General features: G+C 48.4%; 1 protein-coding gene and 1 long non-coding RNA gene across 4 annotated transcripts in view; one reads left to right on the top strand and one right to left on the bottom strand.

The window, feature by feature from the left end:
• Positions 1-4,688: 4,688 nt before the first annotated feature.
• On the bottom strand, positions 4,689-22,784 carry LOC133230976 (SIGLEC family-like protein 1). 3 transcript variants are annotated; one of them, XR_009731004.1, is made up of 10 exons: positions 22,198-22,784; positions 21,480-21,562; positions 16,306-16,423; positions 13,306-13,719; positions 12,075-12,380; positions 11,442-11,726; positions 11,006-11,108; positions 7,909-8,048; positions 5,219-7,046; positions 4,689-5,013 (listed from the first exon to the last, which is right to left on the bottom strand). XR_009731004.1 is itself a non-coding variant. In XM_061389119.1 (9 exons), the coding sequence occupies exons 5-9, from the start codon at positions 12,094-12,096 to the stop codon at positions 7,042-7,044; spliced, it is 555 nt and encodes a 184-aa protein (XP_061245103.1). In that variant the 5' UTR covers positions 12,097-12,380; positions 13,306-13,719; positions 16,306-16,423; positions 21,480-21,562; positions 22,198-22,768; the 3' UTR covers positions 5,973-7,041. The 3 variants fall into 3 exon arrangements, 1 of the variants encoding a protein (XP_061245103.1); XM_061389119.1 differs by lacking the exon at positions 4,689-5,013 and having other exon boundaries at positions 5,973-7,046; positions 22,198-22,768; XR_009731003.1 differs by lacking the exons at positions 4,689-5,013; positions 21,480-21,562 and having other exon boundaries at positions 5,973-7,046; positions 22,680-22,772.
• A 39-nt stretch (positions 22,785-22,823) lies between these two features.
• LOC133230977 (uncharacterized) overlaps positions 22,824-25,914 on the top strand; it is a 32,948-nt gene continuing 29,857 nt past the window's right edge. Inside the window, exons 1-2 of the long non-coding RNA XR_009731005.1 lie at positions 22,824-23,296; positions 25,351-25,522. This is a non-coding gene — a long non-coding RNA (uncharacterized LOC133230977). The remainder of the gene's footprint in view (positions 23,297-25,350; positions 25,523-25,914) is intronic.

Genomic DNA, 25,914 nt, shown 5'->3' with positions numbered 1-25,914 from the left:
AGGGATGAAAAAGCCCCACTGCTCATTTTTTCACTTCCTTGGCTGTATGACCTTGGACCAGTCCCTTCTCTTCCCAGAATCTCGGTGTCTTCCCTGTGAGATGGAATCATCTCTATATCTCAAGGTTACTGAGAAGAACAATAGCAACCCTGGCAGGGTGCCAGCTCTCCCTGGCACCCCAGCAGCCTGTAGTTGGTGCTTTCCTCCTGGTTCCACTATGCGTCCATTTACTAGGTACAGTCCTCTGGATGAGGACTGCCAGATGAGGTGTCCCGGTCCCTGTCCTCCCAGTCCCTGACCTCCCTACAGGCTCTGAGGCAAGAGAACTACCCCTGAGCCTACTGCCTGTCCAGGGCACTTGGAGGCAGGAGTTACTGAAGTCACTCTCTAGAGGCTGTTTTACCGCAAAAGCAGGAAAAGTGAAAGTGTAAGTCGCTCAGTCGTGTCCATTCCCTTGCGATCCCATGGATTGTAGCCCACCAGGCTCCTCTGCCTATGAAGTTCTCAAGGGAAGAGTACTGGAGTGGGTTGCCATTCTCTTCTCTGGGGAACCTTCCAATCCTCTATTCCTCCCTGATCCCTCCACATCCAATCTGTTTGCAGGAGCAGTTGGCTCAGCCTCCAAAATGGATCTCTGCTGTGTCCTCTTCTCCCCACTCTGCCCTGCTCTGAGCTGTCACCTCTCCCCTGGATGGCTGCTCTGACGGCAGCAGCCAATGCCCCGGTCTCCTGGCCTCCACTTCTGTCTCCACCAGAATACGCACACCGCCTGATGCTACTGCCCTGCCTCACTCGCTCACTCAGCTCCAGCTGCTCTGCCATTCATTCTGCTGCTTGAACAAGTCCAACCATCTCCTACCAACCCCAGGGCCTTTGCACTTGCTGCTTCCTCTGCTGAAAGGCTCTTCTCATCAAATTGGCACAAGACTCTTTCTTATCATTCAGGTCTCACCCTTAAGAAGCCTTGGTTGATCCTGCTATCCAAAGTAACCCCTGCTCCCAATGCAACCACTCTCTGCCACACTGGTTTTGTTTTTCTCCCTGGCCTTTGCCATTCCTTTATGTCGTGTGTTCACTTGTTTATTTCCAGTCACTTCCCTTCCCCACTCCCGTCTCCCACTTCCAGAATGTAAGCTTTGCTAAGGCAGGGTTGTGTGGTTTTGTTTCATTGAGGTATAGTTGATTTACAATATTATGTTAGTTTCAAGTGTACAACATAGTGATTCAAAGTTTTTATAGATTATACTCCATTTAAAGTTATAAAATATTGGTTATATTCCCTGTGCTGAACAATATAATCTTGCGGCTTATTTCTTTTATACACAGTAGTTTATATCTCTTAATCCTCCACCCTTATCCTCCACCTCCCCTCTTCCCTCCCCTACTTCCCACAAGAAACCACTAGAGAACCACTTGTTCTCTATATCTGTGAGTCTGTTTCTGTTTTGTTATATTCATCTGTTTGTTTTATTTTTTAGGCTTCACATATAAGTGATAACATAAAGTATTTGTCTTTCTCTGTCTGACTTATTTTGCTAAGTGCAATACCCTCCAGGTCCATCCATGTTGTTGCAATAGGCAAAATTTCATTCTTTCTTTATGGCTGAGTAGTATTCATATATATATATATATATATATATATATATATATATATATAGTTGTTCTATCTTTACTTTTTTGAGGCACCTCCAGACTGTTTTCCATGGTGGCTGCCCCAGTTTACATTCCCCCCAATACTGTGAAAGGGTTCTCTTTTCTCCACACCCTCTTCAGCGTTTATTATTTGTAGATTTTTTTTTTTAATGATGGTCATTCTGACTACTGACTTTTATTATTATTCATGGAGTGTCACTCTTGTGCTAGGGGTTTCACAGTTAAGATGTGAAGCTCCCTGAAGATGATGCTTAGAAGGCCCAGGGATAAGGAAGATGCTCCATTTCAGCCCTAACAAGCGAAATAAAAATGATGATGGCCTCAGGTATCACCTTTTCATCCATCAAATGGGCAAAGTTCAAAGGACCCAGGAACGCACCAGGTTGGCGATGACAGTTGTTGACAAGAGTGAAATCAGTCCCCTTTCTATGGAGGGCAAGTTGGCATTACCCTTGAAAACTACGTCCATGACCCTTGACCTTGAAAGTCCACATCCAGAATTTTCTCCTGCAAAAGTACTCTTGTAAATGCCCCACAGCTAAGGGACTGGATCATCAATGTAGTGTTGTCTGCAGTGCTCAGAGGACAAACTAAATCCTCCATGAGAGACTGGTTTGATACATTGCTGCATTGATGGGCAGCTGTTAAAAGACTGAGGCTGATGACACAGACTGTGGAATTCTGTAAGGGAAGGGAAACAAAGTACATGATGCAAAAATGTAACACACACAAGTTTGTATGTCCATCCTATTCCTCTAGAATAGGCTTTTTTTTTTTTTTTTTAATGTGGATCATTTTTAAAAAGTCTTTATTGAATTTGTTACAATATTACTTCTGTTGGTTTTTATGTTTTGTTTTTTTGGGCCATGAAGCATGTAGGATTTTAGCTCCCTGACCAGGGATCAAACCTGAGTCCCCTGCATGGGAAGGAGAAGTCTTAACCACTGGTCTACCAGGGAGGAAGTCCCTAGAATACAGGCTCTCTTAATCTTGGTATCACTGATATTTGGGGGCTGGGTGAGTCTTCATGGTGGGGGCCTCCCTGTGTGTTTCAGGGTGGTGAGGAACATGTAGGGACTCCACCCTCTAGATGTGGGTAACACGCCTTCTGCCGAAGTCATGACAACCCAGAGAAGGGTAACCTGGCTCCCAGTTGAGATCCATCCCTCTGGGAGGAAACACCAGGCACCAGAACAGCGTTTGTCTATGGCGGGGGTAGGGGTGGAGAGGGTTGGGGGCGGGGCTGCACTCCAGATGAAGAGAAGGGACCCTGATGGGGTCTGCTCCCAGGGCAGCCAGGAGAAGGCAGATGTCCCTCGGGCTGTGAGCCCCTGGGAAGGACCCTCCCCTTTTCTGAACCTGAGCATCCTCATCTCAAGGGTAAGGGTGGGGGACCAGCTCCCATCTCACAAGACTGCTGTGTGATGGCAGGGAGGCTTCTGAACCTCTCTGGTCCGCAGTTCACTCCTCTGGGAAAGGGGCACAATGACTGGGGCACAGGGCTGCTGGGTTGAATGAATGACGGCTGAGGGCGTGGAAGGCACTCCGCCCTGGCTGGTGTCATTGTCACAGTTGCTGCCATCACCTCCTGAAGGGACAGAGGAGGTTCATGCAAACCTGCCTCCCCGTGTTCTCCTCTTTCTCTCCCTCTGGGCATCTCCCCTTCACCCTTCTGTCTCTGGTTCATGTCCCTGTCTCCGCCTCCTTGTCCTCCTCCACCACGGTCACCATTAGCTCTCTCTCTCCTCCTCCCCTTCTGTCTCTCCCTCACTGTTTCTCAGTCCTTCCTTCTGCCACTCATCTAGCAAATGTTTTCCCAAGCCCCCTGGGTGCTACACTCCATGCTGAGCACTGCAGGGATCTGGAGATGAGACAGGCCTCTCCCAGTCCAGACGGGGACCCAAATCAACCCGGGGCGTGGGGTGGGGGCAGGGCAGGGCATGGCTGGGGCTCAGAGGTGGGCACTGAACAGCCTGCACCACCAAGACCCATTATCACTCAGAGGAAGATGCTCTAGTCCCCGTCTGGGCTGACTCACCTGCATCTCCTGCACTCGCAGCTGGCCTCAGGACAGGTGTGCAGTGAAGGGTTAACTCAGCAGGCCTGAGTTGTCCAAACCCTGCCCACCCCGAACAGAGGACTGGCTCTTTATTGGCTCCTGGGAGGGAACCTCTAAGCCCTTGGAATGTCTGGATAGGAGTGTCTTTGTTTATCTGGGGGCCTCGGGTCACACCAGATAGTCTGTGTTAACAGTGTGATTTATGGAGGACACCTTGGGTCATGTGCTATCAGCTTGACCTCCTGGGAAGGGTGGTGATGCTGGAAACTAAGGGCTACATAACCAACCTCCAATAAAACCCTGGACATCAAGGCTCAGGTGAGCCCCTGGTTGATGACACTCTGTGCGTGTTATTACATATTGCTGCTGGGAGATCATGCAGACTCCCAACTCTGCTGGGACAGGACCACTGGGGGCTCCTGCCTCTTTGGGACTCTGCCTTGTGTGCTTTTTTTCCCGTGGTTAGTTTTAATCTCTATCTTTTGGCTGCAATAAACCGTAACTATGAGTAAAACAGCCTTGCCAAATCCTTTCAGTGAATCTTGAAACCCAGTGAACATCCACAAATGTCTGCTCAGAAGGTGGTGAGCGGTAGGCTCCCGGGGGCCCTCTTCGTGGCCCCCAACCCCATGAACTTCATGACTACACTTCAAGCTTCTAATTTTTTTTTTAAACATTTATTTGGCTGCTCAGGGTCTTAGTTGCACCATATGGGATCTAGTTTCCTGACCGGGGACTGAACCTGGTCCCCCTGCATTGGGAGCGTGGAGTCCTAGCCACTGGACCACCAGAGCAGTCCAAGCACTTGATTCTCATCCTGGTTCAGAGAGGCTGTGCCTGGCCCCATGGCACGCAGCATGGGATTGGAGCCCTATCTGTCTGACTCCTTAGCATCCTCTCGTGTCTCTCCCTTGACTCTGGAGGAAGAGGTCCACCTTGTAACCTCTTCTTGGAAGATGATCCACTTTCTAACCTTGTCTTGATTCATGGAACTGCTACGGCCCTCCTCACCATGCCACCCACCCATGGGAACATCCCACTTTTCCTGAACTTATCTCCATGTCTCCACAATGCCCTACTGGTGGGGTATGGGGTCTGTGAAGTCCAACTCAAGGGTGTTGCCACGTGTGTTCTTACGATGAGAAAAACAACTTTTGAAGAAAACAATTTTATTTTCCCCAGCTGCCGCTTGGCCATTTTACAGTATGATAACCCTGCTCACATCCGGAGTCTGAACATTAGATAAGGACTTGAGTGTAGGCTGCTCACTGTAAGTTCACGCTTTGTTTTTCCCTGGACACCTTTTAAAATAACCACATAGAGTCGGGCCAGAACCAGTTAGTAACCTAGTGACCTGGCCCCAATCGCCTTGGGAGTAATAGGCGCTCCTACCTTGCCATCTGGGGCTTGCAGGTGCCCTGGGACAGGGACTGCCCCTCCCAGCTCAACTGCACCGCCTCAAGTTTTGGATCTGTAAGTTACCATAAATCCCGAGTCGCTACTCACTGTGTGCCGGTGATACTGAAACCGCCCCTTCCCCAAAGTGGGAGCTGGATGCTGAGCGAGCCGCCTGCCAGCCCCACGCGCTTCTGTGGCTCCTGCCTCCTCATTCAGCAGGTTAGAAGCTGTATATGCTCAGCGCAATACCCCAGCTCTGGCTTCTGCACCCTGTTGTTCCTGGAGGGTGGGCGGAGTCAGCCAGGCCTCAGCCCCTCTTGATTCTCCCAAGAGTGGGTTGGGGGAAGGTGGAGGTCTGTGTGCAGGGAGCCTCACCCAGGCCCAGGTGGTGGCACTTTGCCTGGCTCATTTCTCCCTGTCAACTGCCCCCTGCCAAGACACATTGCTTGCCTTGCCCTGGCTGGAGTGCACCAGCCCCCAGCGCCTCCCATTTACGATGATCCTATGGCTTCCCATGCCTGGAGAGCCATCACCTCTTTCAGGTCCAGTGGCAGGACCTGGATCTGACCCATCTCTGTGTCCCCACTCCAAGGCCTGGCACATGGGAGGCCTCCGGGGACGTTTGCGGAAGAATGAGTGAATGACCTCCTGGATCTCCACCGGAAGCCCGTCCTCATCCCACCAGCCCTGAGCTTCTTCCTGGCGCCTGGGGCTTCTGTTTGCGCTTGGCAGGCATTGGCATTCTGGGGGCAGGCGGTGGGTTTAGAGAAAGGAGTCCCACCCCTCCACGTCTGTGCTTCTGATCAAATTGACAAATGAGAGTCCCACGTATGGCTTCTCTTGGGCCTGCATTGTTTGTTTGTTTTTTAATCTATTTATTTATATTTAATTTTATTAATGATTATTATTTGGTCGAGTAGCATGTGAGATCTTAGTTCCCTGAGGAGGGATCAAACCAGTGCCCCTGGCAGTGGAAGCCCAGAATCTTAACCATTGAACAGCCAGGGAAGTCCCCACGCTGGTTTTTTGACTACTAACATGTTTGAATCCAGAATCCAGAAATGTCTCTCTGAAACCTGGATCTCTGGATTCCTCTGGGGGGAAAAAATCAGGAGATCTGGCGATAGAGATGTCATTCCTGCTCTGTGTGGGAGGATGGGGGGAGGCATGGGGGAGAGACGTCTGCTGCAAGGCGCCCTTTTTGGCGGAGGGCACCGGCTTGCCTGCCCGCCGCGTGCCCCCTCCTCCCCACCCCCCTGCAGGGCCCCAGGCACTGGTTTTGTTGGTTTTGTCTGGTTCTTGCAGCCTTGAGTTTGCCACCTCTGCACTGGAGCCTCGTTAGCTCAGGAGAAAGTGACCAGGGGCTTGGACAGCTGCTCCGGAGCCCCAGGGCCCTGGGACCCAGGCGTCCTGATCAGGGCACGGTCTTGCTGTGTGGCCTGGGGAGCTGTGAGTCTCAGTTTCCTCGTTTGCCATGTAGGGGGTGGGGAGGATCCCCAGTGTCCCTGCAGACAGAGACCTTTAGGGTCTCACTTCTGCGGGTCTGTGTCTCTGCAGAATGCTGGGGCTGGACTTGGTTGCAGTGGTCACTGTCAGTCCGGTTCATGGGGCGGCATGTGGTCACTGCCACAGTAACGGTCCAGGGCTCCAGTGTTTCACCTGTGCTCCTGGGTGCCCCCTGGGTGACAGAGGCTGGCCCAGACCTCGCTCCTCCAGGGCAATGAGAAGGCTTGTCCCCAGGGCCTGACAGGAGGCCTCGGGTATGTCTGTCCAGTGAACGCGAATACGGAGCGTGACCTCTGCTCACAGGACCTGAGATGCAGCCGCTGTTCCTGCCCTGTGGCTGCTGGGTCTTGGCAGCAGTGACCCATGGTCTTCATCTGCCCTGGAGTTTGTGTATCCTCGGTCTTCTTCTTTCTCTCTCACGAGCCCTAGACTGTGTGAGACCCAGATCCTGGGGTCCTTCTGCTGTGGGCAAGCCCCTTTCCCTCTCAAGGTCTCCCACAAACAGAGGGACCCAACTGGCTCCTTGAAGCCTCCTTCACTGGCTGAACTGTGTCCCTTCTCCCCACCCCGATCGGTATGTTGAAGCACTAACCCTCAGCGCCTCAGAGTTGCTTTTGGAGACAGGGCCTTTAAAGAGATAATTAAGGTAAAATGAGGCCACATGGGTGGGCCCTCGTCCAGTAGGACTGGTGTCCTCATTAAGAGGAGATTAGGACACAGACATACACAGAGAGATGGCCACGTGAGGACGCAGCGGGGAGGATGGCTGTCTGCAAGCCAGAAGAGAGACCTCAGGAGGACTCAGCTCTGCCCACGCCTTGATCTTGGACTCGTAGTTTCACGGATGGTGTAAAAAATATTTCTATTGTTTAAGCTCACCAGGCTGTGGTGCTTTGTTCTGGCCGTGCAAGCAGGCTCACACCCCCCTTCTAGATTTTACTGTCCTTTCCTGGCAGGGCGGTGGCTGCTAGTGGGTGAGCCTGCTTCCTCCACGGGTCTGGGGCTGGGCTGGCACCCTCCAGGGTCATCACCATCTGTGGCACAGGGGGCTCAGCTGCTGGAAGGGGACCTCGGCTTGAAGAAGCAGACAGATGCTCAGACAAGGCTGAGCCCTGGTTCTCCCTGCTGGTGCCCACACGTCAAAATGAGCTGGCCTGTTCTTCCTGAGTGTAGACCCTCTGGGCTCCAGTGCTAGCGATGTGGTTTCCAACTCCAGGGGTCCTGGAAGTCCTCCTTTCTAACCATCGCCCTCCGGGGGCCTCCAAGTGCAGCGGCCCAGCCCAGGGACTTACCTGCTACAGAAGCAGGTGAGGGCTCAGCTGCAGACTCCTGGGGTGTTTTTGGCTCCTCCAGCAGCTCTGGTTTCTCAGGGATCAGGGCCTCGCTGGCCTTAGGAATGTGACTCTCCTCCCACCACTTAAGCATCTTCATTCTAAGGCAGTGAGCCCCACGGTTAATGCTGTGCTGAGTACCCACTGGTTCCCAGAAGGAGGCCTGGGCTGGGGTTAGAGGACCATGTTTCCCTCTGTTTGCTGGTTCTGTGACCGGCACTCTCCTCCCCTCGTCAAATGGGGATACAAGTTCCTATTCGCTTAGCCTGGACCCTCTTACCAGCCTTCTTGATGGGCTCTTTCCCTCCAGCCCCCTTGCCTCCCCTGCCTCTCCCCTCCATCACCCTTCCACAGCACCCTGCCTGCAAAGACCAAAACCTAGATCAATGCCACCATCTGCTTTTTCTTTCCTATGACCACTGCTGGGAGGAAATATCACAGGGCAATGGCGCCTGGTGCCAATAACAGTGAAGAGTCTCCAGTCATCGCTGGGCCTTTGCGGCTGCTTACCAAGTGTCTTCCTTGTCCTTGTACAGACCCCAGTATTCTTCTCAACGGCTCTTCTAACCACACCTAACACCATCACTCCTCTCAATTCTCTACCCCCCCGTTCCTGCTTCCACCCACATCATTTCCAGCAGATGGCTTTGCGGTATTCCTTCTCTCTAACAAGGAGCCAGTGGGTAGAAGGCAATCACAAATGGCTACCCAATCAAAATGTCACCTCAAGATGAACAAGAAAAAGAAGGGCTGCTCTTGGGTCTCAAGAGTAAGGATAACTGGTTGGCTTAGACAGTGTCATTTCAGTGGCGTGGCGCTGGAGAGCAGATTGAAGTGGACTGAAGAATGTAGGAGTGATGTGAATCAGGAAGTGGGCGTAAGCTAGTCTCTCTCTCTCAAAAAAAGAAAAACACTGGATGGTCCATAGAAGGAGTTTGTGGGGCTGAGGTGGGAGGGATTTGGACATGCTTATATAATTCAGAGAAAGAGCCAACGAAGGAAGAGTGATTGAGCGTTTGAGAGACAGAAGGCATGATCAATGGAGTGTGCAGGAGATGGATTCCCAAGGCGGAGGAGGCAGGGCTAACCCTGGACAAGAAGAGAGATGCCTTTCTCTGAAAAAGGCGAGGAGTAAATCATCGGTGCCGATGGTAATAACGCCGCAGGTTTGGGGAGTTGCTTTTTTCCTCTGAAGTTAGGGAAAGCCTTATTGCTAAGAGTGAGAAGGGAGGAGATAGGAAACTTAGGAGGGGGAAGGAAATCCTTTGTAGTACTGACAAAGAAAGGGCTGACTCAGGTAGGCTGAGGGATTTCTGGGCCGTACTGATGCTCCCTCCCGAGGGATAAGGAGATACTGAAGGGGCAGGGTTCCCTTAGTATCTTACTTGTGCATGTTGCTCTAACCTAGCACGTGTTTACTTTACTTACACAATACAGGAGACAGGGTAAGAGGGGGAAAAAAGAGAGAGAGAAAGAGGTTTAACACATATTAAATGAGAACACTGGGACTGCCCTGGTGGTCCAGTGGTTAAGAATCTGCTCTGCAATGCAGGGGATGCAGACTCAATCCCTGATGCAGGAACATAAGATCCTACATGCTGCAGAGAAATTTAGCCCATATCCTGTAACTGCTGAGCCCGAGCCAGTAGCTTCTACGGAGAGTTTGTACGCCTCAATAAAAGACCCTGCATGCTGCAACGAAGACCCGACACCGCCAGATAAATAAATAAATATGTATATATTTAAAACCCCCCAAACAAAATGAGAACCCCAATCTGAAAGGAAATGGCAGAAGCAATCTGTGAAAGAGGTTTGAGAATTTTCCAGAATTGATAAAAGACACCAAAGCAAACTCGTACTGCAAGGAGATCGAACCAGTCAATCCTAAGGGTAATCAAGCCTGACTATTCCTTGGAAGGACTGAAATGCTGAAGCTGAGGCTTCAATAGTTAGGCCACCTGACCCGAAGAGCCAACTCACTGGGAAAGACCCTGGTGCTGGGAAAAATTGAAAGCAAAAGGAGAAAGGGGCAGCAGAGGATGAGATGGTTAGATAGCATCGAAAAGAGCTGGACATGATTTAGCCACTGAACAACAACATGAAAACCCCAGAGTTCCCAAAAATTAACTTTTATATTCAGCATCAGCATTTTATATTTAACATGTTTGGTTGCCTTATGACCATCAGAATTTTTTCATGCCCACCTGTCTTTAGTTTGCTTTCTGATATTTGTGGCTTGCCTCAGCACACACACACACATATAAATATAATTATCATTTAGTCGCTCAGTCGTGTCTGACTCTTTTGTGACCCCATGGACTGTAGCCCACCAGGCTCCTCTGTCCATGGGATTTCCCAGGCAAGAATATTGGAGTGGTTGCCATTTCCTTCTCCAGGGGATCTTCCCGACCCAGGGATCAAACCCACGTCTCCTGCATTGCAGGCAGATTCTTTACCACTGAGCCACCTGGGAAGCCCATACGGATATATACCTGTACAATATATTGTATTTATATAAATGCTGCATTCAACAAGTGTAGAATGCATATTCTATTCAAGTCCACATGGAATATTTACTTATAAACACTAAGCAAAAATTCTGCCACAAAGCAATAAAGAACTAAAAGCATGCATAGCATATTCTTTGAACTTACTGGATTTCAATAGAACTAAAGAAAAGAGGATTTAGAAAATATTGGTGTGTCTTTAAAAAAAAAAACCTCATGGGTGAAAAAAAATCTTAACAGAAATTAGAGGTATTTAACCAAATTATAATAAAAGACTTTATATTAAAATGTGTGAGATGCAACTAAAGTCATGCATAGAGGGAAATTTATAGCCTTTAAATGGAAAACAGGAAAAGAAGATGGCTGATGTAAGAGTCTGTATCAAGAGGGAAGATGAAGCTGAAAGAATCATAAGGAAGGAAATAAAGTAAATGTAGTGCTTTACATGTAGTAAAGTGGTACTACAAGTACTACAAATGTGGCACACTTACATAAGTAAACGTAGCAGACTTTGGGGAGAGCTTGCTGGTGGGTTTTAATTTGATACTCACACAAGGAGGACAAGGAAGAAGAGGAAGAGTGCTGTCGCAATGGATCCATACACAACGCCCTGGGTCAGCCCTTTCAGCAGCGCATTAGAAACTGAATTCTTATCTGGAATCAAAGAGAAGTGAGAGCAATTTTTCTCCTACCGCTAAAAGGTCTGAGCCTTACTCTTTCCGCTGGCTCTGTGAAAAAAGTTCAGTTGTGTCTGACTCTTTGCGACCCCATGGACTGTAGCCCGCCAGGCTCCTCTGTCCATGGGATTCTCCAGGCAAGAATACTGGAGTGGGTTGCCATTTCCTTCTCCAGGGGACCTTCCCGACCCGGGAATCGAACCTGGGCAGATTCTTTACCATCTGAGCCACCAGAGAAGTCCCGTACCCGACCTCGTTCTGGTCCACGTGTTGTCGTTCTAGCCCAGTCACCAGACTCCTGCACACTTACCAGGCGGTATCAGGAAGATGCTTGAGGTATGGATTCCGTGTTGGTTCCGCCCCTCACAGTGGAGGCCCCTGACTATTTCTGGCTCCCCGAGGAGGCTGATGGTGCTGTTGGCCCAAGGGGCAGCTATGTTGGATGTCACCTGGAAGTTCTTATGCATGCTGTTCAGATCCACAGGATCACCTCCCATCAACCACCGCACGGAGGGCATGGGGCTCCCACGGAAGGAACAGCTGCACTGCAGAGTCTTCTCCAAGGAACAAGAAAAGTAGAGCAGCCTGGCCGGTGCTGCGGCGAAGGAGGGCAGGGAGTCGGCGCGCATCGTGACTCCGTCTCCGCCTCCTCCAGGACTCAGCCCTCTCCTTGTCTGTGACTCCCATGGGGCTCCAGAAAGGCTTCCTGGAAGCCCAGGAAGCCCCGAGGGGCTGCGACTCAGAATAGTTCCCCTTTGATCCTCTTTCCTCATCGGCTTCACACCCGAGCTCAGCGCCTACTCTGGCCTTACAGCCCCAGAAGCTAGGAGGAGGTGTGAGTGCTCCCCACACCGCTCCTGTCCCCCAGCCCAGGACTCGCGTCTTTCTCTTGGGTCCGCCTCCCTCCCAGACTCTGAATCGTCCCTCGCCCACCAGCACTCACAGGCCACCTGGAGCCTGACCATGCTACTTCCGGGCAGGTGAGCCGGGGAGAAGTTCAGATGGCGTCTGAGGGTGGTTGGCGGTCCTCAGGTTTCAGGGTGAAGCGCAGCACAAGGGAGGAGGAGGGCGGGGAGGAGGAGTTGCTGGAGCCGTCTGTGGTCTGTGCCGGCGGACACGTTAGGCCCTTTCCAGGAGACGAAGAGGGCTTTGGTTTCTTTGCAGGTGCCTTTGAAGCTACAGACCAAGGTCGCAGATCCCCCAGCTGCCGGAGTCCCTGGGACGTGGAGCTCTGGTTTCTGGGTCAGATCTGGAGGAGAGAGAGACAGGTTGGACCCCAAACTTGGAGACAAGGGGCCCTCCTGGACACCTCAGTGATGTGCAGTGTTCCAGGTGGCCAAGCGCTTTCCTACCCATTAGCCGATGTGGTGAAAAGTGAAAGTTGCTCAGTCGTGTCTGACTCCTTGCCACCTCCATGGACCGTAGCCTGCCAGGCTCCTCTGGGATTTCCCAGGCAAGAATACTGGAGTGGATAGCCATTCCCTTCTCCTGGGGATCTTCCCGAACTAAGGGTCGAACCCAGGTCTCCTGCATTGCGGGCAGATTCTTTACTATCTGGGCCACCAGGGAAGCTGATTTGGTTCTGTTCCCCTAATCTGACAACCCCCTAGAAGCTGGGGTTGTGATTACTGGGTGGCTTTTCATAAGTTTATTTCCCTTCTCTACACGGAAGGGGCACACCTCAGTGTCTAGGTGAGCAAACTGAAGAGAGTTGCTTCAGGTGGCAGAGTTTGAACCAGAACCCTGACTTTTCAAGACTAAGGATGAGCGAATTTTCTGAGAATCGACATTGTCTCTGAGAAGAGCCCGGCGCGCTGTAGTCTATGGGGTTGCAAAGACTCGGACACAACTTAGCAACTGAGCAACAACAACATGATTCTCTACCTGTCTCCCAGCCTAGATTTTTTCAGGTCAGCTCCTACTCTGTCTCTTCCTGGCCAATCCATCTCTCCCCTTAGGCTCTGCACCTTCCATGATGATCTATGATAATTTATGCCTCCAACTCTTACTGGCTAGATGCTATGGGCAAGTCACTAACCCCCGTTTTGCCATTCCTATTTGGGGAGCAGAAGGTCTTATCAGTTGTGTCTGTCACGTTGTATTATGGTTGGAAGAATGAAATACCCACGGTTTTGTAAAGCCCGGCACCAGGTGAAACAAAACCACACACTAACCAGAGCGCAGTCTGGAGTTCCTTCTTTCTAAGCCATCCACTGCATGAGACTGAATTTCACCTGAGACCAAGAGTTCGATACTGTCCCTCAGGAAAGCACTTCTGCATCCTCCTAGATTGGCACAGAGTGAATATGTCCTATTATCTCTTTTGAGTATGCTGTGGATCAGGTGGGTACATTCTGGCTCTTCAAGATTCCAAACAGTGTGAGGTGTGTCCTGGGTGTTATTATCGAGGGCAGCACTGCGTTGATTTGTAGCTACAGAGGAGCTGATACTTTTACTGAGCGGGGCGCCCAGGGTCGTGGAGCTGCTTGGGGATTCTTCAGGAAATTCAAATACGCAAGAGACGGCAGAGCACCAGCTCTCTTCCACCGATATCTTCTCGACTTCCAACGACATGTGAGAAATTAACCCTGTGTGGAGAGATTCAAGTTGAAAAATAGACTCATCTCATCCACTAGTTCTGGGGAAGGAAACGGCAACCCACTCCAGTATTCTTGCCTGGAGAATCCCATGGACATGGGATGGCAAAGAGTTGGACACAGCTGAGCAACTTCACCATCCACTGGTATCCTGTGCATGCTAAGTTGCTTTAGTCGTGTCCAGCTCTTTGCGACCCCATGGACTGTAGCCCACCAGTCTCCTCTGTTCATGGGATTTCCCAGGCAAGGATACTGGAGTGGGTTGCCATGCCCTTCTCCAGGGGATCTCCTCCATCCAGGGATCAAACCCATGCCTCCTGCAATGGCAGGCAGATTTTTTACCACTAGCGCCACCTGGGAAACCCTTCTAGTATCCTACCTGTGCATTAAAGGATCAATCTTATCCTAGGAAGGCTTTGCTCTTGCCCAGCTTCTGCGAGGAAAGCGCTGAGCTCTGGTAATGTTCTGTCTGGTGATGACCAGTGTCTTGGTTTACTTGGGGCCTGGGGCCACACCAGACAGTTATGCTAACAGAGTGATTTACAAGGGAGCCTTGGGCTATGCAGAATCAATTTGACCTCTGGCGGGGCTGGAGATGAAGGTCAGCCAAGGGGATGGTCAGCCATGCTTACATGCTGAGCCCCAGTAAAACCCCTGGACACCAAGTCTCAGTGTTTCCCTGCTTGGAAATAGCCTGCTTGTTGCCACACTTGGAACAACAAGGAGAAGACAACTGGAAGCTGGCTCCTGGTCCGTCCTACATCCTGCCCTCTGCCGATTTTTACATTTTTTTAATTAGGTTTTTTTTTTTTTTTTGGCTGCTTGGCATGTGGGATCCTAGTTCCCTGACCAGGGATCGAACTCTCGCTCCCTGAAAAGGAAGCTCAGACTCTCAGCCACTCTTAGCCAGGGAAGTCCCCACCTCTGATTTTAATCTCTGTCCTTTTGCTATAATAAGCTGTAACCATGAATATAACAGTTATGCTGAATTCTGCAAGACCTTGTGAGTTATTGAGCCTGAGGGTGGTCTTGGGGATCTTGTACCATCCCAATCTAGTCTGCTGTGTTTAAAATTTCTCTTCTTTTTGGTAGCAACTGTATCTTGTATCCTTGGTCACATCGCATCATTTCAATATCTTGGTTTCTTGATTAGAAAAGAGGGTAAAATAATACAAATGCTGCAACATTGTGAGAATTAAAGACATTAGCTACAGAGGCACGTGGCACTCCTCTGTAGTCATAATTGCAGGCTATAATGTAGCCATTGACTCTCTGAACAATTACTTCTTCTCCTTTCTTCTCTGTTTCCTAGGTGACTGCTCTGTCATGTACAAAATGGATGGACTGGTAAACATCACGGTTCTTGAGACCACTTCTAGTAATGACATCTAAAATGATGGTAGTAATGCCAACCTGTGTAAGTTTCTCTGTTTTTTTTTTTTTTTTTGGCTGCTGTTTTTTGTGTGTGTGTGGCTTGTGGGATCTTAGTTCCTGGACCAGGGACGGAACCCATGACCCCTGCAGTGGGAGCCTAAAGTCCTAACCACTGGACCGCCAGGCAAGTCCCTCTGTGTAAGTTTTTATAGATTTCAAAATACCTTCACAGGAGTCAGTTTAAGCCATTCTAGACTTCCCTGGTGGCTCAGATGGTAAAGCATCTGCCTACAATGCAGGAGACCTGGGTTCAGTTCCTGGGCCGGGAAGATCTCCTGGAGAAGGAAATGGCACCCCACTCCAGTATTCTTTCCTGGAAAAACCCATGGATGAAGGAGTCTGGTAGGCTACAGTCCATGGGGTCGCAGAGTCGGACGCGACTGAACAACTTCACTTATATTAGTTTTACTACTCCCCTAGACATATGAGGAAACTGAGGCTCCAGAGAGAGTAAGGGCCCTGCCTGAGGTTATAGAATAGAAGCCTCAGGTCTGGACCCAGGCTTTCTACTTGCAAAGTCCAGTCTCCAGGTCAGGGGATCTTGACCCACTGGGCCGCCATGCTTTCCTCTCCTCTAAGATTAGACTTAATGACACCCACCAAACAGCTGATGATGTTGACAGAACAGATGTGGATACATTTCTCATTTGGGTTCTAGAGTTACTGGGGCACACCATTAAAATGAAAGTAGGCAGGACTTCCGTGGTGGTCCAGTGGTTAAGAGTCTGTGCAGGGGGTGCTGGTTCAATCCCTGGTCAGGGAAATAATATTCCACATGCTGCATGGCAAAAAAACAAAAAAGGAACTAGGAGTCAGTAAATGTGGACGCTCCATTAGTTAAATTTCTAGTGACTTGGGGCCAGTTGCTTAGTCTCTCAAAGCCTGTTTCCTCACCTGTGAATTGGGGATTATAATTCGTCAGGGTAGAGAAAATGGAACACGTGGTGAGTCACAGTGGCAAGCCCAGCATATGCACATGGAAGATGTATGGTATGTATGATTTATTATGCAGTTAATTATTTAGGTCCTCACCTCTTCACCTTACCCCAGTCCAGCCCAGCTTCCACCACCCCCTGCCCACACCCACCCCAGCCCTTCCTGGGCTTTCTCAAACACCCCCACCCTGCCTCTCATTCCACTTACCCAGCCATAACAGTGGTGGTACCATCAACACCAACAGGATGGCATGGAGAGGAGAGGTTCAGGACCTAACATGCTGCCATATTTTGGCCTCAGGCCCACACCTCCCGGAGGGCAGGATCTGGAATGAATGAGGAGAGGGGCAGCAGTATAAATGCACTGTTTACTAGGGTCTCGCAAATCTGCAATCATCCTTGAGGTTTGTCCATTGTGTTAGGGGCCTCAGGGGACCAGAGGCTGGGGCTTCAAGGACAGGGACAGGGAAGGGCCCCCATGACTCTCTGTGGAGTCCCAAGACCACGTCCGCTTTCTTTTCTTTCCTCTAGTCTTCACTCCCTGTCCCTTAGCCCTTTAAAGGGTCTCACAGCCCAGGCTGAAGAGCTTGGGCTTTTTCCCAAGTCTATGGGGAAGTCATGGAAATCACGGAAAAGTTTTGAACCGTGGAGTAGGGGGCAGGTAAGGGAGTTATTACTATAAAGGTCTCTCTGGGGACTTCCCTGGTAGGGAATTCGCCTGCCAGTGCAGGGGACATGGGTTCGATTCCTGGTCTGGGAAGATTTCACATGCCTTGGAGCAAGTAAGCCTGTATTCCCCAACTACTGAGCCTGCATTCTAGGGCCCGTGTTCCCAACGCCTGTACTCCATAACAAGAGAAGTCACTACAGTGAGAAGCCTTCGCACCACAACGAAGAGTAGCCCCCGCTCGCTGCAACTAGAGAAAGTTTGCTCACAGCAGCAAAGACTCAGGGCAGCCAAAAATAAACAAGTAAATAAGGAACTCCTGGGAGCAGGCAAAAAAAAAAAGGTCTCTCTGGTCTTCACTGAGGACAAAGTAATAGCTCAAGAGAATGATGATGTGAGCTAAGCTGGCCCTGTGCCTACAGGGGATGGAGAGGATGGGGTGTATTTAAGAGATATTTCAGCCATAAAAGACATTCCTATGACTGGCAAGATAAATTCCAAACTCCCTTGCCTTGCATTCAGGCTGTCCGTGACTTGAGCTTGCACTTGCCCTTTCTCTGCTGCCCACCTTCCCGTCACACTTTGCCAGCCCAAGAGCTATGTCTATATATACAGCACACCTAGTCCATACAGCCCCACCTCTGGGTGTTTCCTTGGGCCGCTTCCCTTCTCATGGCATCCTCCTGCAACTCTCCTCTCTGCCCATGTAACTTCCTCCTGGGAGCCTTCTTGGATCCCCACAAGCACAAAAAAGTCTCCATTTTCAGACTTCAGCACCTGCATATATTCACCTCTTTTAGGGGAATGTCTCAGGCAGAACCCCACAGTTGCCTGCTCTCTACCCTCCTGGAAAGGCTAGAGATCTCTTCAACAAAATCAGAGATACCAAGGGAACTTTCCATGCAAAGATGAGCACAATAAAGGACAGAAATTACATAGACCTAACAGAAGCAGATGATATTAAGAAGAGGTGGCAAGAATACACAGAAGAAGAACCATACAAAAAAAGATCTTCATGACCCAGATAACCACGATGGTGTGATCACTCACCTAGAGCCAGACATCCTGGACTGTGAAGTCAAGTGGACCTTAGGACGCATCACTAGGAACAAAGCTAGTGGAGGTGATGGAATTCCAGCTGTACTATTTCAAATCCTAAAAGATGATGCTATAAAAGTGCTGCACTCAATATGCCAGCAAATTTGGAAAGGTCAGCAGTGGCCACAGGACTGGAAAAGGTCAGTTTTTATTCCAATCACAAAGGTAATGCCGAAGAATGTTCAAACTACTGCACAATTGCACTCATCTCACACGCTAGCAAAGTAATGCACAAAATTCTCCAAGCCAGGCTTCAACAGCATGTGAACCGAGAACCTCCAGATATTCAAGCTGGATTTAGAGAAGGCAGAAGAACCAGGGATCAAATTGCCAACATCTGCTTGATCATAGAAAAAGCAAGAGAGTTCCAGAAAAATATCTACTTTTGCTTTACTGACTATGCCAAAGCCTTTGAGTGTGTGGATCACAACAAACTGTGGAAAATTCTGAAAGAGATGGAAATACCAGACCGTCTGACCTGCCTCCTGAGAAATCTGTATGTAGGTCAAGAAGCAACAGTTAGAACTGGACATGGACCAACAGACTGGTTCCAAATAGGGAAAGGAGTACGTCAAGGCTGTGTAATGTCACCCTGCTTATTTAACTTATATGCAGAGTACATCAAGCAAAATGCTGGGCTGGATGAAGCACAAGCTGGAATCAAGATGGCTGGGAGAAATATTAACAACCTCAGATATGCAGATGACACCACCCTTCTGGCAGAAAATGAAGAGGAACTAAAGAGCCTCTTGATGAAAGTGAAAGAGGAGAGTGAAAAAGTTGGCTTAAAACTCAACATTAAGAAAACTAAGATCATAGCATCCAGTCCCAACACTTCATGGCAAATAGATGGGGAAACAGTGGCTGACTTTATTTTTTTGGGCGCCAGAATCACTGCAGATGGTGACGGCAGCCATGAAATTAAAAGATGTTTGCTCTGTGGCAGAAAAACTATGACCAACCTAGACAGCATATTAACAAGCAGAGACATTACTTTACCAACAAATGTCCATCTAGTCAAAGCTATGATTTTTCCAGTAGTCACATATGGATGTGAGAGTTGCACTATAAAGAAAGCTGAGTACTGAAGAATTGATGCTTTTGAACTGTGGTGATGGAGAAGACTCTTGAGAGTCCCTTGGACTGCAAGAAGATCCAACCAGCCCATTCTAAAGAAAATCACTCCTGTATATTCATTGGAAGGACTGATGTTGAAGCTGAAACTACAATACTTTGGCCACCTGATGTGAAGAACTGACTCATTGGAAAAGCCCCTGATGCTGGGAAAGATTGAAGGTGGGAGGAGTAGGGGACAACAGAGGATGAGATGGTTGGATGGCATCACCGACTCAATGGGCATGTGTTTGAGTAAACTCTGGGAGTTGGCGATGGACAGGGAGGTCTGGCGTGCTGCAGTCCATGGGGTCACAAAGAGTCGGACATGACTGAGTGAACTAAACTGAACTGACTGACCCTCCTGTATGTTTTTGTTTTATTTTTAATTTTTATTTATTTTTGGCTGTGTTGGATTTTCACTGCTGAGCGTGGGCTTTCTCTAGTTACGGTGTGCAGGCTTCTCATTGCAGAGGCTCTTCTTGTTGCAAAGCACAGGCTCTAGAGTACAGGGGCTCAGGAGTTGCGATGTACAGGCTTAGTTGCCCCGTGGCATGTGGGATCTTCCTGGACCAGGGATCGAATCTGCGTCCCCTACCTTGGCAGGCGGATTCTTAACCAGTGGGTTACTAGGGAAGTCCTATATGTTCTTACTCTTTCAGATTTGTTATGGTGGTGAAGTTAACAGTTCAAAAATAAAAACACTTATTTCCCTTCCTCCTTCTAGGGCTGGTCATGTGATATAGTTCTGGCCAATGAACCAAGTACAAGAAAAACGCTATTGAGTTATTATCACCAAATAGAAGCCTATTCAGCATTTACCCCATTTTTTTTTTTTTTGCCATCACAGTTGAACTCTGAAGTTCTGCTTTTTGCATATAATATTAACTAATGAAATTTGAGAGCCTGGTTTTAAAAAAACACAAGTATTCATGATAAGGGAAACATAGGATAGAATTTAAGATGTCCTAGTCCCCTGCAGCTATAAATCAAAAGATATTGTGTTATAAGAGGGTTCAAGGAGTCTGATTTGATATTGTGCAAAACTGAGGATGTTTATAAGAACATAATTTTTCTCCTCCACAATATACAGTTTCATATGAATATTCATGACTGTTACTGACTTGTTCTAGGCTGTTACAAATCCACCCTTGGAAGAACAATTTAAATAAAGTGGTCTTATGAGACTCCAAAGACATTAGAAATTATTACATGACTTCTGAAAATGATATCCAAATAAAATGTAATTTGGGCCAGTTGTCTTACTTGATAATTTCTTGCTCTGGTAACAGTAGGTTGTAATTGACAACTCTGTTTTTTTAGATTGTGTACCTATCTGTAGGTACCTATCTGTACCTATCTGTACTCTCTTCTTCTCCCAAGTGGACAATGCAAAATAAAAACCATGGACTCTGTTGTTATATTTATTGTTAAGCAAATATTGTGAGAGAGTTGCCTGCTTGAAATACCAAACATCTGAGGCTATCTGCTGGAGACTTTTGGGAAGTTCTGGGTTTTTTATATTAGCGCCACTACTTTCTTCTCATTGCTTTTCTTCTTCTTTTCCCTTGGAATATAGATGAGATGCTGGAGGTGGAGCAGCCCCCTGGTAACCATGAGGAACCGTTATAGGTCAAAACCACAGACTGAGGATATTCTTGATGATAGCATAGGGATCCTGGTTCTCTGACAGCCTTGTGGCGCCACTACACCACCCTGCATAATTTACTACATGTTCTTCATTTGGTTACTGCTCTCAGTGGCAAACTGATGAAACACCCTACCAGGAAATGTATCCAAGAATGAGCTCCTTGAGGTAAGGCCCAACATCAGATACATCTTTGTGTCCTTCCCAGTGCTTAGAAAGGTTCCCTTCTGAAAAATATATTCCTTATTAGCCTTGAAATGTCTTTAGGATCTGTGCTTATAGCCACTCTTTCATTTCTGGTATTTATAATTTGTGTCTTCTCTCGTTTTCTCAATTAGCTTATGTAAGCTCTATCAAGTTTACTGAGTTTTTGTTTTTTTAAAGACCAAGATTTTGGTTTTAACTGATTTTTCTGTATTGCTTCTCTCTTTTTAATTTATTTCTGCTTTCTCTTATTTCCTTCCTTCTGCTTGTTTCAGGTTTAATTTGCCCTCTTTCTCCTCTCCCTCCCCAACTTCCTCCTTCTTCTTTTCTTAAAGTGACAGTCCTTACCATGGATTTGAGGAGTTTTTCTCTAGTCTAAGCACAGCTTTAGTGGCATCTTACAGCTTTTAATATGTTTTAAAAATACATTCAATTCTAAATATTTTCTAATTTCTTTTGTGCCATGGATTGAATTGTGTTCCCAAGAAGATATGCTAAAGACTTATCCCTACATATCTGTGAATGTGACCTAATTTGAAATAAGGTCTTTGCAGGTTACCTGTGTAATCAGGTTAAGGGTGATTACACAACTACTGTCCAACACAACTAGTGTCCCTATAAGAAGAGGGAAATTTCAATGCAGCACACTCACCCAGGACACATGGATAAGGCCATGTGAAGATGAGGGCCAAGGAACTAGAAGGAACTCCAAGGATTGCCAGTCGTCACCATAAACTAAAAGAGAAGCAGGGAACAGATCCTCCCTCAGAAGGAAGCAACCCTGCCAGTACCCTGATCTTGGACGTCTAGCCTCTAGAACTGTGTGAACGTGGGTTTTATTGACCAGCACATAATGATCCTTCAGGCTTGAAATTTCTGATCTTGTCCAAGTCTCATTCCCTTCCTTGGACTTCAGCGCCTCCATGGGTTGTCTCCACCGGCAACCTTTCTCTTCCCTCTAGACAATCATTTCCTTTTCCAAATTTGCTTCCTTGTCAGGGGTGGGGAGAGTTCCAGCCTGGAGCTTCTTCAGCACAACACCATCTGGCTATTTCCTTGAAAACTGAGTATCCTCCTTGACCTTTGCTGAGTACATCAAGTGAAGGACTGACTTACAGAAACGCTGACTGGAGGACCTACTTTCCAGAGGGACGACTTGTTGATTTAACAGCCCACAAGGAGCCAGATGAACTGACAAATGGGATAACCTTGTACACAAAGACTGACTCTCGGGAAAACGACTAAGGTAGAGGAAGTCTTAGCTGTTCTATAACCAGTTCATCAGGCGGCCTGAAAGTTCCCAAGCCTCACCAACGCCCCATCACTGTCGAGGTCCCCCAGGGATTCCCACCCCACCTCCTCGTCCTCACCAAGCTCTGCTCGGCAGGAGTGCCAGGGAGCATGCAGGAGTCCATCCCGAGCCAGTGGGGCCTGATGATGCTTGTGAGAGAGGCTGGGACCCTGAGGAGCCGCGAAGGGGAACCGGGCGAGTCTCCACTGTCTGCGCCAGCCCCAAACAATTGAACAATCGTCCCTACTGGGCCCCTTGGGCTCCAGCGGCCCTTAGGAGAATCCTCTTTCTCAAGCAGGGGTTCTAGACCCCTGCTAGACCTTGAGACTCCAGGTCTAATCAGCTTTAAGGACACTCCTCCTTCAAGCCGGTACATGTGGACAAGGAGGTGATGGGCAGATTGGAACCCACTGATCAAGGATCAAAATGCCTAGTGTGCTTCCCTTAGGGTCAATCAGAAGTCACCTTGGTACCCTCTTGTTTCCTGTCCTGTAATCAAGGCCTCTATCGTGACAAAGCAAGACCCAGATTTCCAGTTTCAGGCCCAAACTCGTCACTGACCTATTCCTGTAATAGGGGCACATCTGGTATGCCAGTCGTTAAATACGACCGTAGCGGTCCTGCTCAGCCATTGGTCCTCATTGCAACAAGCCACGCCCCCAAGTGAGCAACCCGCCTAGCCATTGGTTGGAGCTGCAGTGGGCCCCTCCCCCAAGCCAGCAACTGTCAGCAACCGTTAGTGAGCCGCCAGTTAGGGGTCCCTGTCAGTTTTGGTTGGAATTGGAGTGGCACCCTCCCCTTTCCCTGTACAGAAGGAACCTGGAATTCAGACTGATGGAAGATGTTTTTATCTGCCGCACTATCTGCCATCTTCTTGGTCTGATATCTCCCTGATTAAAGTCCTTAGTCCCTGCCCCAACAACTCCAGACTTGTTGGCCTGCTGTGTGGTGAGCAAAACAAGTTTGGGCTTGGTAATAATTCTGACCAAGCCACCCAAGAGTCTTGCTGCTGTGACCAGCGGCCCTGGTTGGGGAATTTTCAGGTAAGGTAAGGCCCTAGCAGCTGCCAGGAACACTTGCCCTGAGAATTTTCCTTTCAAAATTCCCTGAAGCAGCACCAGCTTGGCGGTTGAAGCAAGGAGTGGACATGTGGGAGTCGTCGGGCTCCATACAGTAGGGTAAGGGGCTTCGGTGTGTACAGCCGGGGATATTCTCCCTTCTCAATCCTGACTTTTCCTTAAGGGAAAAGCCAACTGGTTTTGCATTTGATTGGGGTGCTTTGCTGGAGATGGGAATTGTTGACCTCTCCTTGACTGGTGAACCGGTTGGTTTGCTTTTGTTTGCATTCATTCATGATGGAATCTGCTTGCCCTTTTGGTATTGGAGCATTTGCTGTGCTTTTTGTGTTCTGTTGTTTTCTTAACTTATAAATGTGGGGAAAATATCATCTGTCCCTAAAGAAAGCCCTTTGGGGGCATATATTTTTTTTAAAAATGGGCAAAATATAGCTGTGAGTCTGTGACTAAGAAGGACATGACATTCTATTGTAATAGTGTGTGGCCCCAGTATACACTAGGATCAAGAGAGTGATGACTCTTGAATGGCTCACTTCATTATTATACGATATTGCATTTAGAATTGTTTTGTGAAAGAACAAGTGAAAATGATGAGATTCCATATGCAGAAGCACTTACACTATTGTATCAGAAGGAAAAGAAGTCAGACAGCTGCTGCTTTATGATACAGAGGTTTGAAAGGAAAACCAGGGGAAAATCTGTTTTACAAGAGAAAGAGGAAGAAAGTGAGACTGAGGACACATTATTTCAAAACTTAAACTCCCCTCTGGCCAACTTGGCTCCTCCACTGCCTGAATAGACTGCACTGACAGTTGTTCCAACCACTCCCATGTTGCCAACATATTCATTCCTGTCAATACTTTCTGTTTCTCCTACTTATAGGGATCAGATAGAAGTTTCTATGTTAACCCTTGGGGCACAGGGGCCTGGTACTGTGTCATCATCTAAGACAGGACAGCATACCCCACTTGGGTAGGGAGCCACTTTTGTGTGTGCATGCTAATTCATTCAGTCATGTCTGATTCTTTGTGGCCCGAGGGACTGCTAGCCCACCAGACTCCTCTGTCCATGGGATTTCCTAGGCAAGAATACTGGAGTGGGTAGTCATTCCCTTCTCCAGGGGATCTTCCTGACCCAGGGATCAAACCCATATCTCCTGCATTGCAGGCAGATTCTTTACCTGCTGAGCCATTGAGGAAGCCCATTTGGACCTGGAGCCACTTCTAGAGCAGGGCAATTTCTCTTGCTGTGATATCCTGTAGGAGGTCTCAGTGCAAATGGTCAACCAGCTGAGTTTCTGTTCTCAACTTCAGATTTGTTTAATTGGGAAAACCATAACCCTGCTTATCGAGAGGACCCCCTCTGCATGACTGAACTTTTCACTTCTGTCTTTGCCACTCACCATCCCTCTTGGGCAGAATATGATACTTTTGGGGGAATGAAAGGAAGGTAGTCATTGACAGGGCTAGAGAGGAAGTGCACCGGCTCCATCTGGTGGATCCAGATGGAACTCCAGGAGCAAATCTGGTGGAAGTTCCCACTGCTGAGCCTGACTGGGATCCTAATAATGGAGAAAGGACGCACCTAGAGAAGGCAATGGCACCCGACTCCAGTACTCTTGCCTGGAAAATCCCATGGACAGAGGAGCCTGGTAGGCTGCAGACCATGGGGTCGTGAAGAGTTGGACACGACTGAGCAACTTCACTTTCACTTTTCCCTTTCATGCATTGGAGAAGGAAATGGCAACCCACTCCAGTGTTCTTGCCTAGAGAATCCCAGGGATGGCGGAGCCTGGTGGGCTGCCGTCTATGGGGTCGCACAGAGTTGGACACGACTGAAGCGACTTAGCAGCCGCAGCAGCAGAGCATTATAGAAAGTGTATCTTAGCAGGTCTTTGAAAAGGAGTACCCAGCCAAAAGAGCTTAGATAAAATTTAGGAGATACACCAAAACCCAATGATGATTCATCAGAGTTTCTAGAAAGAGAAACCACACTGATACAGGTCCTGAGGCCCCTGAAAATATGAGAATGGTAAACATGACTTTAATTAGGCCAAGCACCCCAGATATAAGAAGCAAATCGCAAAAGTTAAATGGTGCACTTGGAATGAACCCTTCGTAAGTAGTAGATGTTCCTTTTACAATGTTCAACAACAGGGAACAGTGAGGAAGAAGCAAGAGGATACAAGACTGAAAGCCACTCACCTGGCTGCAGCAGTGGATTCCCAGAGAGAGAGTAGCCGGAAGACAGGAAAACAATAAAAGACAGATAGGAGCCTCTCATGTGGCAGAGAGAGAGAAGACTCTGATGATGCCCCAGGAGCCCCAGGTAACTGTGACAGTGGGGACAAGCTGACTTTCTGATAGATACAGTGCAACATACTCTGGTAAACACCAAGATGGCCCAGAGAACATCTCAGCCCATCTCGGTCACAGGAGTTTCTGGAGAAGTGTAAAGTTGTTCTTTCTTACAACCTCTGGAATGCCAATTAGGGGACCTCAACCTGAAACATAGCTTCTTATATATGCCAGTGTGTCCAATCCCTCTTTTGTAAATTAAATGCTCAAGTAAGTTTTTCACCAGAACAGCTTGACATCAGGCAATTGTCAACATTTTGAGCTAGAATTTTGTGCAGACCGTGAGGTCCAGTGTCTGGCTTCTTTGCCTCATTGTATGGTGCGTGGTAGGTGCCTGTATTTCTGTGGGATGTGTGAACTGCA

Source organism: Bos javanicus, chromosome 18 (genome assembly GCF_032452875.1).
Source record: "Bos javanicus breed banteng chromosome 18, ARS-OSU_banteng_1.0, whole genome shotgun sequence".
In the NCBI taxonomy this organism is placed as follows: Eukaryota; Metazoa; Chordata; class Mammalia; order Artiodactyla; family Bovidae; genus Bos; species Bos javanicus.
Note: the sequence above shows the minus strand (reverse complement) of the source record. Positions and strands in the feature narration are given on the sequence as shown.

Coding starts and splice junctions, on each gene's coding strand:
- LOC133230976 (XM_061389119.1), bottom strand. CDS start 12,096: ATGGTCAGGCTCCAGGTGGCCT. Junction 11,727..12,074: donor GGTCAGGCTCCAGGTGGCCT/GTGAGTGCTGGT, acceptor CCTTCGCCGCAG/CACCGGCCAGGCTGCTCTAC. Junction 11,109..11,441: donor CATCTTCCTGATACCGCCTG/GTAAGTGTGCAG, acceptor CTTTGATTCCAG/ATAAGAATTCAGTTTCTAAT.